Here is a 19059-nt window from a genome sequence, read left to right as displayed (position 1 = left end):
CATGAGCCTCCAAAATCAAAGGAGGTCACTCTACGCCCAAACACCCCATATTTTAGGACGATCTTCATTATGCCAAGAGAGACCGTCAGAGAGCTGAACGGATGATGAGACGAACAAAACTGTCTGTCCACAAATAAGTATTCAAGGTGGAGTGTATGCAGGATACTAAATGCTACACTGTAAAACACTACCACACTCACAACTCAGGAATTAGGCAGCGATTCCAAACAACTATCCAAGCTTACAAACAATGTCATGGGGAAATACAAATGTGTCAGTTTTACCAGTGCATAATAACGAACTCGATCTTCCATCCAATTTTGGTGAATACTTTATTGAAAAAATTCAGAAGAGACAGACTATGTTCTTTGAGCATGACACCATCTATGGAAATAGTTCTTCGTGCTGACACTAAGTTTGGTGGTGTTCCTTTTGCAGTGTTGAGCCAGTGTCGATTTCTGAAGTGTGTGATATTATCAGTGGTGCGCCAACAAAGTTTTGCAAATTAGACCCAATATCCACGACAGTCGTAGCAGTTTGGTTCTTTATCGTGTCAACGACTGTCGTGACATACATCACAAGATTATCGAACATACATCACAAGATATAGAATATACATCACAAAATATTTAACGTACATCACAAGAATATCGAACATGCATCACAAGATATTGAAAATACATCATAAGATTATCGAATATAGCAACCTTTTACACGCCATACACGCGGAGAATATTATGATATTCTATTTTTATGATGTTTTAGATCTCAGTCAACAGAAAGCTTAGGATCATTTCAGCATATGATAAGAATATAAATCTATCGAATGGGAAAAGGGTCCCCGAAAAAAAAAACGTGTACAAATTACCTTATTGTTTTATCTTTAACCCCATAACACAGATGACCTAGAAACTTTTATTCCTCTTTTCGATTTATTTTTTATTTTGATTTTAAAGAATATTTTCTTGTAGATAACAAATATACACGTCTACCATCCACTATTATTTCAGAATTTTTCCTTCAAATTATAAAAGTATTCTTTGAAAAATTCAAGGACTTTTTCTGAAATATAACTAATTGTATCCTTTAATTTAATGAATAGAATTTACAAAGTTAAACGATATTATTTGTATTATATAGTCTTACTATCGATCCCTTTGAAGTGGTTTGAACATGTTGTATTGCATATATTGATCACTGTTCGTTATCTTCACCTTTCATATATAATACACATTGTACAGCAGGTTTGAACACAAGTTCTTACAACTTACGAGGTTCTCACCTTAGATTAATTGATAACAATTGTCATAAAACATATGTATAGATAAAATAAATACATGTACATTTAGCATAAAGTGAATTATTATCATGAGAATCTGCCTAAATTTAGTATAAATTTGTGAACAGCATTAAAAATTTTGCTGTTAGTTTCATACCCCAAATTGTCACTGCTCCAAAGTAAAATCCGTGTATCAATAATAGATAATTCTTGTATTTGAAAAACTTCGTTAAACATAACATTTCTTACTACTGAAAATCTTTTACAAACAAAGAAAAAATTATATGCATCTTCTCTCATACCACAATGACAGTTAGGAGAATTGACAATGTTTTTTTCGGGGTAAATTATAGTTAAGCAAACAGTTATGTCTTGATTTAGTATGAATTATATTTACTATTCTTTTGCCAAGAAGAAAATGTTTAGGCTTTATTGAAATATTGATATTATTATAAATGTTTCGACGGAACTGACAGATAGAGGTTGTTTTTTCTTTGCTTCGTTTGCTAAAGAGTTCCATTTGCGAATGGCATCTGGAAAAAATGATTTATTATATATTTCTTGCTTAGTTCTAGGAGGTATATAGTCATATTCGTAACGAGTATTGTAGCGCGATGTATCCTTTCGAAAATTGTCACTAATATCGCCTAAATATTGTGGTACAAGATTGAAGTGAATTTTATACATTGTCATTAATTTTGCGATTTCCTGTCTTTTACATAGTGGTTCCCAACCCGTTTCTAAATATAATGATTCTTTGGATGCAAGAATTGGCAGTCCCGTTACAATTCTATAGCTGCATGGAGCTGTTCTTTTTCTAACTTTTTAATTTCTGCAGAAGAACATCATTCCCATACGACTGAAACATATTCTAGTATAGGTCTAACAAGAGTCATTTGCAATTTAGATAGTTTGTTTCTACATAATGTGAATTTGAGTTTCCTTAGAAGTCCTAGGTTGTTGTTTTTTTTATTACGCATTGTTTACAATATCATTGATATACACAGACCATTAGAACCACATATTTTTGTTTGGTATCTATTATATCAAGCAGATGTGTATCAGGAAATTAATCAATTTAGTAAGAAACTACTGAATATTCTTAGTTTAATCGTTTGTTCAAAATCGATATAATAAATCTCTCTCTCTCTCTCTCTCTCTCTCTCTCTCTCTCTCTCTCTCTCTCTCTCTCTGGAAACCTTTATCATATTAATTATATTACAACATGTAATATCCCTTTATGTTACTTGCTTTCAAAACGAAAGTTTGATTTAATGTTTTAGCAACAATACTGCTCAAACTGTTTCAGAAAACCGTCAAAGAAATTCTAATAGCTACTATCCTTGAGTTTACAATTTTTTATATCTTATCAGCAATATAAACGTTTGATTTCTCATCGTACCTTCTCTATTTTTATTTATTTCTTAAAGGGAACGTAGGATATAAGAAAATATTTTCACATTTCAAATACTAAATATTTAGTAATTAAGTCCAGTGGTTATTTCCATTTGATTGTAATCTGTTGTGTAGAAATCGGCTATTAAATATAGCTACACATCATCTGCTGGAGGCTGCCATTTTGCAAGGTAAAGTTATCGGTCTTTAAGATATTTCCCACAATCCCATCTGCTTATGACGTATACCGGGCAATTGCCTCTCAGTGAATGTCTGACTGCAAATGATATCAATATGAGCCTGATTATAATGAAGAGGAATTATCAGCAGCTTCAAATGAAAACACCAGTGAATTGGCCGGATGGATTGATGAAAACGACGCTCTTAATTCTTAAACTTTTAATTTTGTATTCTTCATACAGTTCATTATCTTCACTTCTTCATTCTTCACTTGAACATTCCTTAGCACATATGATGGACAATGACTGGGCAATTCTATCTGTATATGTTGCACAAAGTTAATTTATTCTTCAATATGGATTTTAGTCACTATTCATGTCTTCATTGAGCTGAAAATATAAAAATGAAATCAAACCATTACTTTATAACTTAAATAATGAATTTTCCTGAAAGTGCATGTACATGTACATGTATTTCACACAACAAAGAGTTTATTTTTCATAGTAGTTTTCTCTCTTTCTGATTTATTAGTACATCTGTTTACAAGAGAATCTTGCGATGTGAACCTGTATACAGCACAAATCAGTTGATTATCACTACACCCCTGCAGTAATTACCACGTCGTAAATGTCAAGACTTGAAAGATTAACTGCAAAGGGGGAATTCAAATGACCTTGGTTGTAAAACTTTGTTAATCATTTAGAGAAATGCATCAAATTACCTGTTTCCTTAGATGCTGATAGTCCAGGTTGGTCAATAGGTTCTGCATATGAGTTTTTCATTGGTTTCCAAAAGAAAATGGATTAGCTGAAAAATGAAAAATACTAATAATGACTAATTAATTATATAAACTATACTTCATATATACTATACTTCATTTGTTTACTTGTACATTTTCAATTTCTTTAAAAAAAAAACAATAGTATAGGGCCTAATACAAAATGTGCTAGTGCTGGGATGATTTTTTAAAAGTATTACATGGATCCCGCTTTTCCTTTTCTTCATCTTTTTGAGCTATTTTCTCTTATTTCCTTAGGCTTGCTGCCATCAAATATTTTAGTTACTGCATGCATCTTCTTTTTGATAGGTTTTAATGTGTATCTCAATATCTTAATTTAATTAGATATTAATTTAACTTTGAATATTTCATATTTAGCTTGTACAAAATGTTCACTGGATAAGGATATTAAAATAAACTGAATTAGATTAGATTAGAAAATTATTGTACATGTATAAGTAAAAGTTTGTTGTAAATAAACTCTGGTTATTTACACATTAAGAATTATTAGTATTTACTACGTAAAAAGCAAACATAATTTATACTTACCCTGATATCCTCATTCAAAGAATCTTTCTCAAAATGCCGTTCAAAACAAAATATTCATTCCCAAGGTTATGTATCCGAATTCTTGCACAATGTTCATAGTTTTTGGGGAGATCAGGGATGCTAAAAGGTAGATACATGTATTCCTTTTCCTTTGACCACAGTGCAAAATTTCGATTGAACTTCCGACATTTAAATTATAGATACTCTGTAACCCATTTAGTGCTATAGGCACAGCAGTTGTAATGAATTGCCGCATACACGTCATCAGCCGCCATGATAAGAGATTCTCCCATTCAGCTCAGTTTTCAGTGTAAATGACAGATTAAATCTTGTTATCAACAGCAATTATTTTGTCTATGCTTGATTTTGTTGTCTGCATGGTACCAGTTTTCACATATCAAAATTTGATTTTTGACCCTACGTTCCCTTTAAATCATAGAAATTAAATTGCAAATAAATCATTACATATTTGTAGTTTCTGTATAAAATAATAATAATAATAAGACCTTTATTTAACCAGGATTACATATTTAGCGATAACGCTAGTTTTCAATATGGTCCTGCATATAACATACATACAGACAGATATTAGTAAAATAAACACAGATTAAAAGAAGTAGAATACATATAAACTTAAGAAATAATTATGAATGTAAGATAAATAGAATACAAAATGAAGCTTAAAAAGTATGGTGATAATCTCTAAGATAATTTCTCTTAAAACACGCAACACTCGTTGAGTTTCTTATGTTTTGACTCAAGGCATTCCACACTGTGCTCCCTGAAATGCTGAAAGATCTTCTATAATATTCTGTTTTTGCCCTGGGTATATACAAAATATTTGAATAAGAATTTCTAGTTTGCCTCTGACTGACTTCTGATACATATTTAAAAACATTTAAATAATCTGGCATTAAACCATGTAAAACTTTATACACTAAAATGATAATGCATTTCTGGCGAAAGAAAGAGGACTACATCGCACAAACAGTAAATATTAGACGACGGCTTAGGCCTAGATCGAATCACACCAAGGGACGTCTGATTATTTTAATCGGGATCGACATCCAGCGATCGAACTCGTTATTCACCTATCTCAGAAATGGCAGCAAGAAATGTCACACGTTTTGTCCTGCCCCGGTTTGCGTCGGTTTTTCAGCGATTTAATGCCACAACTGTTCCACTGATAATGAAGAAAAGAGCTCTTTATAGACACGAACATTGCAGATTGTTCTCTACTACACCAAAGCCGCTTGAAAAGGAAACGTAAGTGTACCTACCTTGTTAAAACTTACAGTGACTATTACTTAACTCAGCCCTGATGGTTACACAATCTGTTTTTTAAATAATATGGCAAGCTTTTAAAATAATTTCTTGATCAGAAACATTGCCAACATTATGTATTAATTTATTGAGGAGTTATTGAAATCTGATTGATATTTGGCTATTATTTCGAATTTTCTCAGTAAAACTTTCAGCAGATACACCACAACATTAGTATATTATGATAGTAATTATGGACTTGGTATTTCGTCCTTTAATGCTGGATAATTGGGATAGGTCTGTCTTTTGCCTTTAATATAATAAAGTGTCGTAGTTTTCATATTTGTGTCTATTATGCAGTCTGAGAATTTAAACTTTTTAAATGGCATAGACAATAGGTCTATGTCTTTTTGATGCAGCATAGACCATTGGCATTTGGCATAGACCTGACCAAAATTTGACGAAAAAAATAACACATATATCGAGAAAAGATAGTTATTAATTAACAAACTTTGTTTATTTTTATTCAACTCCATACTCCATTTCCAATACACGTATCAACACTTCGCGAAAGTTACGTCCCTTGTCCGCCATCTCCCGGATAAAAATCGTATTTCCCTACGTTGGCCTTTGTAATTTTCCTATCTGTAGCTTTGACATCTGTTATTTTTCCATCAGTTGCAGTCAACTACAATATGCCCCAGATTGGGACAACCCATTAACTTGTATGAAAACTTTATAATTGGCTAAAATTCAAAGTAATGACATCTTACATTTGGTAAGATAAAGAAGGAAAACTTGATTTTTCACCGATTAACCTTTGGCTGACCCCGCAAAGGGACGTAACTCGCGGCGAAGTGTTGACAAGTGTATTCTACATTTAATCTATTGATATTGTCCTCGTTTTATTTTTTATTTTGTGCATCATAATCACTGTCCAGAAAATACTTTAACTGCGGAATCATATACATGCTGTTTGTTTGACCTTGACCTCAAAATTATTTTTGCTAAGTCGAACGTATATTATTTGTTTTGACATTCTTGGAACACTTGAATATTTGGGAAATAAAGAAAAAATAGGATAACTCTAGTTATATTGTTGAGGAAAATTTTAGTTTAAAATTAGATCCCATTAAAATTCATCAATGCTGATTTTTAAAAAAAGCATCGACATTTAAAGACATTCGGATCGTATGTTGAAAAATTTGTCTAGAGCACTAGTCATAATCTTCAAACCGCTTAGACGCTTAAGTCGTATACTCTAAAATTAACGGCGGGAAATAACAATAATATTAGCATCAGCTGGTGTACATTAGAAAGAGAAAGGAGGGGATATCAAATGAAAGAATCCATTTAAGTGCATTATCACACACGTATCATAATTATTCCTTTGTTACTTAGAATTTGGCATAGACAATTCGGGATATCTTATTTTCACATGGCATAGCCGCGACCTATCGGTCTACCGTTAAATTCTCAGACTTAATTATGGTTAGTTAATCGATGAATTGGTGAACATGACCAAACAATTCAGAATTTGAAACGGAAATAACAATAATATTAGCATCAGCTGGTTTACATTAGAAAGAGAAAGGAGGGGATATCAAATGAAAGAATCCATACAAACCAAAATTGTGTTTTCATTATAATGTGTGCAGAGTAAGAAATAAATCAATCTCATCTTCTTAGGCACATCTTGCAAACTGTTACTGACAGTTTTTATTTTTTCAAAAAATTTCAGACATTTTTGAAGATTGAATTAATGATCAATTTTTTTTATCAAGTCTGTTTCTATCTTAAAAAGCAATTCTAGTGTGTTTTGTTGATTTGACAGGCTGCGGATACATGTATATACATCGATAATGATTTGCTGATCATTAGCTCGTGTTTGAAACTCTATTTGGTGATGATATAACCCATCTAAAGCAGAAAATAATTTAATATTTACAGTCTATGCGAAAGTTTTTTGGACCACACAGGACATTCGGTCCTGTGTAATCAATGAACACACTGGACTGAACCAAATTCTGTCAGACCGAGAAACCTAATGTAAAAAAGTGAAACACGTGAAAATGCAAAACCAAGGAAATCTTATTTATTATACTTAGTAATACTATACCAGGGATCCCTCCCGTATAATACTTTAGACTGCCCATACGGTTTTAATCACATTCATTTACGTATTTGGATTTGTGTGATATTTTTTACTTATAACAAACATTTAAATGACTCCGCGTCAAAATAGTAAAGCTCAAAACTGGACACTGAGACATCAGATATATTTCGGTCCGGTGTAAAAAATGATGCAGCAGACCTGAGGCACTGCACATCGGTCAGGTCCAACAGTCTGACGTCTTTCACATAGACTGTATTTAGAAGGTACTCTGTGATTTGCATTTGTTGCCTGCTTTGTCGAGTAATGGGTTCTGAGTACCAGTATTTCAACACGCCTATATTACAGCTATTTTTTGTCACCAGTGGCCACCACTGATGTTAAGATTTATATGTAATTAAAGGTAATTGGATAATGAAATAGTCATATAAACCATCACAGTTTTTATTTAGGTGAAGGTCACAATTAAAGAGGATAACAATTCTCTGTTGAAGATAACCCCACCTTGTTTTCCTTACTATATTTAGTTCTAGTGAATTAGTGTTTAAATTCACTACATTACAGTTTCTGTGCTTATTTAAGAACTACATAATCATCTTTAAACTCAAACAGACAGGAAATAAAGCATCAACAAGTGTTACATTTACTTGTACAATATTTAGTCATGGTTCACAAAAAAAAACCAAAACTTGTAGATAGTTGTCCATGTGTAGATGAAATGTAGATGAAATGTTATACCCTTTCTAATAACAAGCAATGTGTATACATGTGTCAACTAAATATCATCACTCGTCTGACAGCTGAATCCACCATCAGTACATGAATCCCAAACCTGATATTACCAGTCCTCTATCGGTGAAACAGACCGGGACTATTGGTGTTCACTTCCTCAGTCCCTCTCACACAGCTTAGTTTTCCAGACTTTTTTTTTTCATCATGCTTTGATTTAGGAAGCTGAAATTTGATATGCGGTTACCCAGTGGATACTGATCCATTTTATTATATGGTTGACATATTAGTCTAACAAATTTTTTTAAAACTAATTGAATAGTTCCATGGTTGAATGAATTTTCATCATGCTGTGATTTGGTAATCTGAAATCTGAAATTTGGTATGTGATTTACTAATTGTTTACAGATAATCATAATATCATAATATTCATGATAATAATCTAAAGTTATTTTTAAAGTGAGACACACAACATTAGCTATGTATACATGTATGTACTAGATCAGGTGACATGTATGTACTAGATCAGGTGGAAGTTTTGTCACAGTGAACTGATTTTTACAAGATTTATGAGACTTTGTGCTAGATATATAGTTTTCTAGACATCTCACTGCAATGCTTTAACCTAGGAAGCTAAAATTTTATTTTGTGGTTTAATATTGGTTATCGAATGAGTTGACACACGAATAAGTTTCATTGTCTAGATCATTACGGTTCTGTTACTGTAAACAAAAATTATAAAAATTAGTCTCTTGGGAGAGATTTTTTTAGGCCCATTATGGGTCCGAATTTCGGCCTTTTCCCCTCCTAAAAATTGCTAATTTTTTCCCAATTTAGCTTGTATTTTTCCTATCAATTATAAAATTATGAAAGGAAAACGTATTTGGAAGAAAAAAAACATTCGATGTGAATTATATGCATAAGATTTAACAAAGAGTTGTGGTAATGATGATTTGGATAGAATAGTTGAAAATTTTAGAAGGTTAAAGCAAATGAGATTTGTAAAATAAAAATAATATAAAGTTTGTTATGACTTTAAAACTTATTTACAAAAAAATTAATTTTTTCCCAATTTGACTGAAATGTCGATATTTTTTCTCAATTCGAAAACCACAGGACCCTTGTGAAAAAAATGACTGCTTGGTTGACTGAACTAATTCTTGTACTCAGTCTTGTTCGTTGTATTTTTCTATTGTGTGAGATGTGATATAAATATATAGGGCATACCAATTTGTAGTAAATTTCATCTGTACAAGAGGGGCCTCCGTGGCCGAGTGGTTAGAGCATCGCGCTCAAAATCACACGGCCTCTCACCTCTGTCGGCGCGGGTTCGAATCCTGCTCGCGCCGGTAAGTGAGAAAGTTTCCCAGTTTACTTTCAGAAGGTCGGTGGTCTCTTCCCAGGTGCATTGTATCTGGGTTCTCTCTTCCACCAACAAAAACTGGGCGCCACCATATAACTGAAAAATTGTTGAGTGTGGTGGAAAACATCAAAAATCAATCAATCATCTGTACAAGAGATGAAAGATATGATATACTCTGAAGATAATATCTACATGCCCACTCATCCAAAAAATGTCTGATCATAAATTTTCAATTTGTTATTTAAACACGCAAGAGGTAAAGACACCACATGACAAGTAAAATGCAGCTGTGACTGTTGAAGACGCTGATAGCAGCGAAAATGCTGATCTTTATATGCTTCATTGTTCAGAATATTGGAGACGAGGTTGTTTGTTGTACAGCAATAGAACTCAAGGCTGAGTATAGGTTAATGGATGATAAAGACGTCATTTGTAGATGATTGTCGACATGTTTTGACAATGCAAAAAGTCATACATTAATTTTGAATTTTAAGACTGGACATGGTCCCAGCAATATGTATACACTAATTGATTTATATTTTCATGTATTTTTATGCCCCTGTAATTTTTTATCTGTCTGTCTGCAAAAACTTTAACTTTGGCCATAACTTTTGAATGGATGGTGATACGGCTTTCATATTTCAGATGTGTATCAATTTTCTTTTCATACCAAAAGTTTGGACCTCATGACCTTCACCTTGAAGTTGATAATGATAGCCATATGAGAACATCATTATTTCACAAACACATTGTAGTTTATATATTTGATATGTATACAGTAAGGCAAAATACCATGCAAACAACTTGACCTGGGGTCAGTTACTTAGGGGGTAGTATATTGCTTTGCAATACTTACAGAGTGCTTGTTTTATTTAACAAGACAGGTTGTTATAGAAAGTGGGAGGTATTTTAAGACATTGCACGTTAGCCTTAATTCACTGGTATTCGAGTAACCAGAATGTATGATCACTAAAGATAATATAAATAAATAAATAAATAATACCATATTTATATAGCACCCTTTTCATACACTATGTACGCTCAAAGGTGCTTTACAATGCATATATACCTTACAAGGAATGTTATACACATAATACATACAAAAAAATTATTAAATAATTAAAAGCTGTACCTATCCTCATTGTACATATAAAACATGAAAACACAAGACACCATAAATATGCTAGATAAGAATAAACATCAGTTTCAGGGCATATTAAAATAATAATGAAATACACACACGCACACACAGCATACAATGTCTCAGGTATAATACATTAAAACATACAATTCCCTTCTCTTTTTTCATGATATGTTTAATTTCTTAATAAAAAATCAGTTTGCCATAATCAGGTTTATAATTGCACAGAGTTATTGACATTTCTGGATCTGTCTGTTTCAGTAGAAATGAGCAATCTGCTTGAGCAAAGTGGAGTTGTTCAAATCAATTTTGTAAAATCTTTACTTTTATGTAATCCGGTAGAGTGACAGTGGCTTTTCTGGACCGGGATGGGGATGAGATTGTCGCCAAAGCAAAAGTTGGTGCAACTTTCCTAGATGTTGCCATTGACAATGATGTAGAGCTGGAAGGTACCATTTTTGTGGTTCCTATCTAGAATGTCAGCTGAAGTACTTTGTGAGGGAGGTTTTTTTTTTTTCTCTCCCTAAGTGCTACATGTACATAAACTGGACAGAAAACAGAAAAGTCTCTACCAATTTAAAAAGTCTCTACCAGACTTTATCTCCTGTATAAGTCCTGAAGCTTTTGCCGTGAAATTTCTTACAATGACTTGAAGATGACCCCTATTGATTTTGAGGTCCAGGTCAGAAATCCATGTACATGTATAACATAAAATTGTTTTAGATGGTGACTTTAGTTTTCTCCAAGCTTTTTGCAAGGACATCCAGGGTGATTAATCTCTATAACATAAGAAAGACCTCTTTTGGTTTTGAGATCAAAAGGTTAAAAATTCAAGGTCCCAATTGATATAAGGTATTAGATAGATTTGTACTGTAAAACTAGTCCCCTCCCCTCCTTACAACTGCTGATAAAAGTGTTTATATTTTCTCAAAATAAAAAAAAATCATACTTAAGTTTGAGTTTTCTTATATTTGAGCAGTAAAAATTTTAGTAATATCTCTAACTTAAGTCTAAGTTTTGACTTAAAATCTTTCTGAGAAATCCAGGCCAGGTTTTATTGAAAGAATTTGTGAACTTGTATGGGGAGGGCAGGGTGCCTGATGTAATTGTTCCCTCCATCTGCATTCTGTGTATTCCACCCACTTATTCTTTCTTTACATAGGGGATATAGATTCTCTGAATTAGCTTGTTTTATCCAACAAGTTTTAAATGGTGATTCAGAATGTATTTGCAAGGTCCTCTGTGTATTCAGTAGGGATCATCGTTGAGTGTTAAAGACTAGATATTAAGATTTTAATTTGTATGTAGCCTTTTAATATAATGTACTCAGAAAACTTTTAAATTTGACAAGATTCTAGATCTGATAAACTTGTATCATCTGCTTGTTTTCTTGTAGTGTGACGGTTCACTTTGTGATGTCTGACGGCAGCAAGCAGTCAACTAAAACCAAAGTGGGAGAGAATCTTCTGGATATAATTATTGATAATGACATAGATATTGATGGATTTGGTTAGTGGGAGAGAATCTTCTGGATATAATTATTGATAATGACATAGATATTGATGGATTTGGTTAGTGGGAGAGAATCTTCTGGATATAATTATTGATAATGACATAGATATTGATGGATTTGGTTAGTGGGAGAGAATCTTCTGGATATAATTATTGATAATGACATAGATATTGATGGATTTGGTTAGTGGGAGAGAATCTTCTGGATATAATTATTGATAATGACATAGATATTGATGGATTTGGTTAGTGGGAGAGAATCTTCTGGATATAATTATTGATAATGACATAGATATTGATGGATTTGGTTAGTGGGAGAGAATCTTCTGGATATAATTATTGATAATGACATAGATATTGATGGATTTGGTTAGTGGGAGAGAATCTTCTGGATTATTGATAATGACATAGATATTGATGGATTTGGTTAGTGGGAGAGAATCTTCTGGATATAATTATTGATAATGACATAGATATTGATGGATTTGGTTAGTGGGAGAGAATCTTCTGGATATAATTATTGATAATGACATAGATATTGATGGATTTGGTTAGTGGGAGAGAATCTTCTGGATATAATTATTGATAATGACATAGATATTGATGGATTTGGTTAGTGGGAGAGAATCTTCTGGATATAATTATTGATAATGACATAGATATTGATGGATTTGGTGGGTAATCTTAACTTAGTTACATTCCTTCTCATCAATGCTAGTCTACAAAGTATCACTCATTAGTACTACAGCTGTACAAGGCCAGTACAATATTCAGAATAATGGTGTGTGATAGACAGATATGCATGTACTAAAGATCTACTGACCTGGACTTAAGTGGAAACTAGGACCTAAGTCTGAGATTTTACTCAAATTCTGACTGTTCAAATAAAAGAAAACTTAAGTTTGAGATTTTTTAATTTTTTTTTTGTTTTGTTTTTTGAGAAATCCAAGCCTGGTATATCAATTAAAAATTATCAACTTTTCTCTTTTCATAACTCTTGATATTTTAAGATGTATATTACCTGCTTTTATTAAGTGCATTAAAGAAAGAAAAACAATTCATTTTCTTGCTGTGGTTTGTCTAGTGTCACATAAAATTTGTGCATGTAGCATTTATTGGCAATATAAAAAAAAAACTTCAGCTGGTATCTCTTACTGATGTTCAATCTTCATTAATCTGTGTTGAATCCCCTGTTTCCTGCTGAGTTGTTTGTGTCTAACAGCTGCTGCACTATTCTATTGTGGCAGGTGCTTGTGAAGGAACCCTGGCCTGCTCCACGTGTCATCTCATCTTTACCAATGAGGATTACGACCGAATCAAAGAAAAGCCCACAGATGAAGAACTTGACATGCTAGACCTTGCTTATGGCCTTACAGATACGTAAGTTCTCACTACTGAAGGCACTGTGATGTGAATTCTACATACTCCTCATACATTTAGCAGTGGGTGTGTAAATGTGAAATGCACTACCAGAAAATCAAAACACCCATGGGCCACAACATCCACCCGAGTCACAGAAAACAAAAGGCCCATGTGTCACAACATTCACCCGAGTCAGAAATCAAAACACCCATGTGTCACAACATTCACCCTAGTCACAGAAAACAAAAGGCCCATGGGTCACAACATTCACCCGAGTCACAGAAAACAAAAGGCCCATGGGCCACAACATCCACCCGAGTCACAGAAAACAAAAGGCCTATGGGCCACAACACTCACCTGAGTCACAGAAAACAAAAGGCCCATGGGTCACAACATCCACCTGAGTCACAGAAAACAAAAGACCCATGAGCCACAACATCCACCCGAGTCATAGAAAACAAAAGGCCCATGGCCACAACATCCACCCGAGTCACAAAAAACAAAAGGCCCATGGGTCACAACATTCACCCGTTGTGGTTCTTAGAAGGAAATTTCTTATTCATCCCACCCTTTTTAGCTCTTCTGAGCCAAAGGCTCAAAGAGCTAATGCTATGGCCATTTGTGCGGTGTGCGTAAACTTTTTAGAAAAAGGGCTATAACTCAAGAACCCCTTGGCCAATTTTTTTCAAATTTGTTACAGGGTATCATTGGCCCAAGGGCTTTCATATATACTAAATAGATGGATGTGACTCTTTAACAAGGGGAGATAATCAGGAAAATACAAACAAAAGTAGTGGTTGCTAAAAAATCTTCTTCTCAAGAACCACAGTGCAGATTATCACCAAACTTACACATAAGGATGAGGATATGTTGTAGATTAAAAATTGTTCAAGGCATTACCCTGGGGCAAAGGGCGTGGTCTAAAGGTCACTTCAAAGTTGACCTAAATTTATAAATTTTTTAAATTCCTTAAATCTTAGATATTTTAGTCATTATAAATACTAGGATCATCAAATTTTGACAATTGATGCATCTTAGGACCTTGTGTCAAGTTGTCTCAAAAGTAGGTCACGGTGACCTACTTTTTGAATTTTGCAGGTATTTATTTTAAAATTAATTTTGATGCATATCTTGGACAATTTGAAGCCTATGATCATCAAAACTTGTCAGTTGGTGGATCATGGGACCTTGAAATGCGTCAACTGAAAAATAGGTCACCGTGACCTACTTTCTGAATTTTATGGCTTATCATTTATAGATATATTTTAAGTTGTTATTTCAAATACCGAGAGGTTTAGAATCATCAAATCTTGTAAGTTGATGCATCTTGAGGCCTTGAAACATATTTATAAAAAAGTAGGTCACAGTGACCTACTTTTTGAATTTTGCAGATATTCAAATTTCACATTTTCAATTTTAGATGCATATTTTGGGCACTGTAAAACCTAGGATCATCAAACTTTGTCAGTTGATGCGTCTTCAGTCTTCGGTTTGTGTCGACCAAAAAGTAGGTCACCGTGCCCTACTTTTGGTATTTGACAGCTAAATTACTATATTTCAGACACTATTTGACCTACAATCATCAAACTTTGTCAGTTGATGCATCTTGAGTCTTCGGAGTGTATCGACCAAAAAGTAGGTCACTGTGACCTACTTTTGGCATTTGACAGTTATATTTATATATTTCAGTCACTAATTGACCTACAATCATCAAACTTTGACAGTTGATGCATCTTGAGTCTACGGAGTGTGTCGACCAAAAAGTAGGTCACCTTGACCTACTTTTGGAATTTGACGGCTATATTTATATATTTCAGATACTATTTGACCTACAGTCATCAAGCTTTGTCAGTTGATGGGTCTTGCATGTTCGAAGGGTTTCGACCAAAAAGTAGGTCAACTTGACCTACTTTTGGAATTGGACACCTATATTTATATATTTCAGATACTATTTGACCTACAGTCATCAAACTTTGTCAGTTGATGGGTCTTGCATGTTCGGAGTTCGCTGACCAAAAAGTAGGTCACCATGACCTACGATTGGAATTTGACAGCTATATTTCAATATTCAGATACTAATTGGCTTAAAATCATCAAACTTTGTCAGTTGATATTTCTTGGGTTCTCAAAATGTGTAAACCAAAAAGTAGGTCACATTGACCTACTTTTTTGAATTCTTAGGATTCAACTAAAGATTTAGAATACTAAGAGGCTAAGAATAGAAATGGTGGGGTTGTACAATTTATCAGAAGAGCGATTCTAGGCCCTTGGGCCTCTTGATAATTATTTCCCGATTATATTTCCTTAGATAGGAGCCTGGTCCTATAATTAAACAAATTTGAAACCCCTTCCACTATAAATAGATTATGACAAGTTTGGGTGAAAATGGTCAAGAAGTTTCGGTATAAATTTGCTAAATGACAGTTTACATAACCTTTAAAAAGGAATTTATGTTTCATGGGGGGGGGGGGGGGGGGGTTAAAAACAGTTTCCGTTCTCCATTGATTTCTGTAGTAAAATATGTGATTTTAACCCAAATTATACACAGGGGCTTGGCTTCCGGATCGTAGAAAAAAAATATATGAATCCTCTTGAAAAACCCCTTTGATGTCGTTTTGATAAATATGCCAACATGTTTCATTTAATACTACTTGTAGGGGATGAAATTTAAACGATGTATTAATTGTCAAAACACGTCGGCATCTTTATCAAAACAACTTCAAAAGGGGTTTTCAAGGGGATTCACATTTTTGTTTATTCATTTTTTCAATATTTATTTTCCACAATCCGGACGACAAGCCCCTGTGAAATCATAGACTAAGAGTTATCTCTCTTTGTTTTGTCCAATGGATATTCATATAAATATCTATATTGTCATATTAAAAAAAATCATTTAAACATGATAACGTTTAAAAATTGGCCATAAAGTAGGAAGCAAAACAATGCTGTCGCTGGCATTTCTTCTCCATTTGTCCATTATCGTACATTGTAACGTAGCTGAAGTGCTAAATCATAATTTCACCAAATAGTGAATCAGCTTCAACTGCACTAAATTTCGAGTACGCAAAAATAAATACATATATCGTAATATTACAAGTATTTAGAATCATTTTATATAGAAGGCTAGAGCACAAGATGAAATATATGTACGTAGTTAAGGAAATACAATGTTGTCGGCGAGAAAAGAATTTTTTTAATGGTGTCTACAAAAGACAAGCTATTGCACTCCATCAGCTGAGATACTAAAGTGGATTCTGTTTCTTTGTACAGATCACGTTTAGGATGCCAGGTTATAGTGACCAAAGAGATGGATGGCCTTGAGGTGAGGGTTCCTTCTGGTGTTGCGGATGCCAGAGACCCCTCGTGACAACAGCTGTTGTTTTAGGGCAAAGTTTTAAAAATTATACCTCTCACAAAACATATATATCAATATTTAAATCGGATTCAAATTACTTGTATTTATTTCAAATGCAGATAAGTACAGTGTACATATATATATTTCATATTGACAAGGTACAGTTGCACATTACTTGTATCCTATAGTAGAATATAAATAGCTGTTCCTATATGTGAGTACTTTCGGTGTCCGGTCGCTCGATGACTTGTGTGTACAGTATGAACAGTAACATGCCAGGGGAGGTAACTTGGGAATTTTACATATTTTTCTCGCATGAGATAAGGGTTTGTGATAAGATAAGATTTTGTCAATTTGAAGTTTTTTACAAGCACTTTAACAGTACTGATACTGTTACAGTAAGTCAGTATGACTGACTGAAGTAGATTTTTATGCCCCGAGATCGAAGATCCGGGGGGAGGGGGGTGTATGTTTTTGTCCTGTCTGTCATTCAGTAAGTGATAGAGCTTTGATATTTCACATGAGTATTCCATGTGACATGACCTTTCCGTGGGTACCAACATTTTTTACCCTTTGAACTTGGAGTTTGACCTACTTTTTGAAAACTTTAACCTTGCTGATACCTTTTGAACAGCAAGTGATAGAGCTTTGATATTTGACATGAGTTTTCCTTGTGACAAGACCTTTCCGTGGGTACCAACATTTTTTACTCTGTGACCTTGACCTTGGAGTTTGACCTAATTTTTGAAAATTTTAACCTTGCAAATAACTTTTGAACAGTAAGTGATAGAGCTTTGATATTTCACATGAGCATTCCTTGTGACAAGACCTTTCCGTTGGTACTAAACTTTTTGACCTTGACATTTGACCTATTTTTAAAAACATTGACATTGGTCATAACTTCTAAATGGTAAATATTAGACCTTTCATATTGCAAATGAGCATTTCTTGTGACAAGATCTTTCTACTGGTACCTAGATATTTGTCCTTGTGACCTTAGCCATCTTCGGAATTGGCCATTATCGGGGGCATTTGTGTTTCACAAACACATCTTGTTAGTGAGTGTACCAGTATTTAAAATCATCCCTGATACTTATAACAGCCATCTTACTGATACCTACTCATTGTGTACTGACTAAATCACGAGAAGAGTAATCGTGTGAAGATCTGTATTTTGTTCTCATCACCACAGGGGTATTAATAGTTTTCACGAGAAGAGTTTTCGTGTGAAGATTTGTATTTTGTTTTCATTACCACAGGGGTATTTTAAATAGTTTTAAAGTCATTGTTTCATAATATGACTTTACCCCATTCTGAAACTAGATTACGATGTTGTTAGAAGAAAGGAAAGAAACAACGATGACTTTTCTTGTGATGACTTTTCTTGTGAGAAGATTTGAGTGTATCTGTTGATAATGTTGCGTATATTAGTAAATGTATATTTGGTATACATATGAATGGCACACTACAGTGTAGTAATTAACGTCTAATCAATAAATGAATGGTAATTTGTGTTAGTTGTGTTGTATTCATTGTCTGGACAGTCCTTCTGTAAACAAACTATTCACAAGGTATACCATGCCGTGCTGGTCGTGGTCGCTAATGTAAACAAACTATTCACAAGGATTACCATGCCATGCTGGTTGTGGTCGCTAATGTAAACAAACTATTCACAAGGATTACCATGCCATGCTGGTCGTGGTCGCTAATGTAAACAAACTATTCACAAGGTATACCATGCCGTACTGGTCGTGGTCGTTAATGGAAACAAACTATTTACAAGGTATACCATGCCGTACTGGTCGTGGTCGTTAATGGAAACAAACTATTCACAAGGTATACCATGCCGTACTGGTCGTGGTCGCTAATGTAAACAAACTATTCACAAGGTATACCATGCCGTGCTGGTCGTGGTCGCTAAGTGGTAGAGTATTCGCTTCATAAGCTGGACGTCGTGCAGCTCGTACCATGGCCGTGTTAAACCTAAGACGTAAACATGGGTAGTGATTGCTCCTTTGCCAAATGCTTTACATTTGGAAG

General features: G+C 33.8%; 1 protein-coding gene and 1 long non-coding RNA gene across 2 annotated transcripts; one reads left to right on the top strand and one right to left on the bottom strand.

The window, feature by feature from the left end:
* Nucleotides 1-3105: 3105 nt before the first annotated feature.
* Nucleotides 3106-4361, bottom strand: LOC125676159 (uncharacterized). Its single transcript, XR_007370791.2, has 3 exons — nt 4182-4361; nt 3576-3661; nt 3106-3243 (listed from the first exon to the last, which is right to left on the bottom strand). It is a non-coding gene; the product is annotated as an uncharacterized LOC125676159 (long non-coding RNA).
* A 901-nt stretch (nt 4362-5262) lies between these two features.
* On the top strand, nt 5263-18532 carry LOC125676141 (adrenodoxin-like). Its single transcript, XM_048914047.2, has 4 exons — nt 5263-5447; nt 12187-12299; nt 13550-13682; nt 16935-18532. The coding sequence occupies exons 1-4, from the start codon at nt 5284-5286 to the stop codon at nt 17029-17031; spliced, it is 507 nt and encodes a 168-aa protein (XP_048770004.1). The 5' UTR covers nt 5263-5283; the 3' UTR covers nt 17032-18532.
* Nucleotides 18533-19059: the final 527 nt, after the last annotated feature.

The sequence above is a fragment of the Ostrea edulis genome, chromosome 3 (assembly GCF_947568905.1).
Source record: "Ostrea edulis chromosome 3, xbOstEdul1.1, whole genome shotgun sequence".
NCBI lineage: Eukaryota > Metazoa > Mollusca > Bivalvia > Ostreida > Ostreidae > Ostrea > Ostrea edulis.
Note: the sequence above shows the minus strand (reverse complement) of the source record. Positions and strands in the feature narration are given on the sequence as shown.

Excerpts from the sequence above, each read along its gene's own strand:
- LOC125676141 (XM_048914047.2), top strand. The coding sequence starts at position 5,284 with ATGGCAGCAAGAAATGTCACACGTTTTGTCCTGCCCCGGTTTGCGTCG. Across the intron at positions 5,448-12,186 it reads AAGCCGCTTGAAAAGGAAAC|TGTGACGGTTCACTTTGTGA; the intron begins GTAAGTGTACCT and ends GTTTTCTTGTAG. Across the intron at positions 13,683-16,934 it reads GCTTATGGCCTTACAGATAC|ATCACGTTTAGGATGCCAGG; the intron begins GTAAGTTCTCAC and ends TTCTTTGTACAG.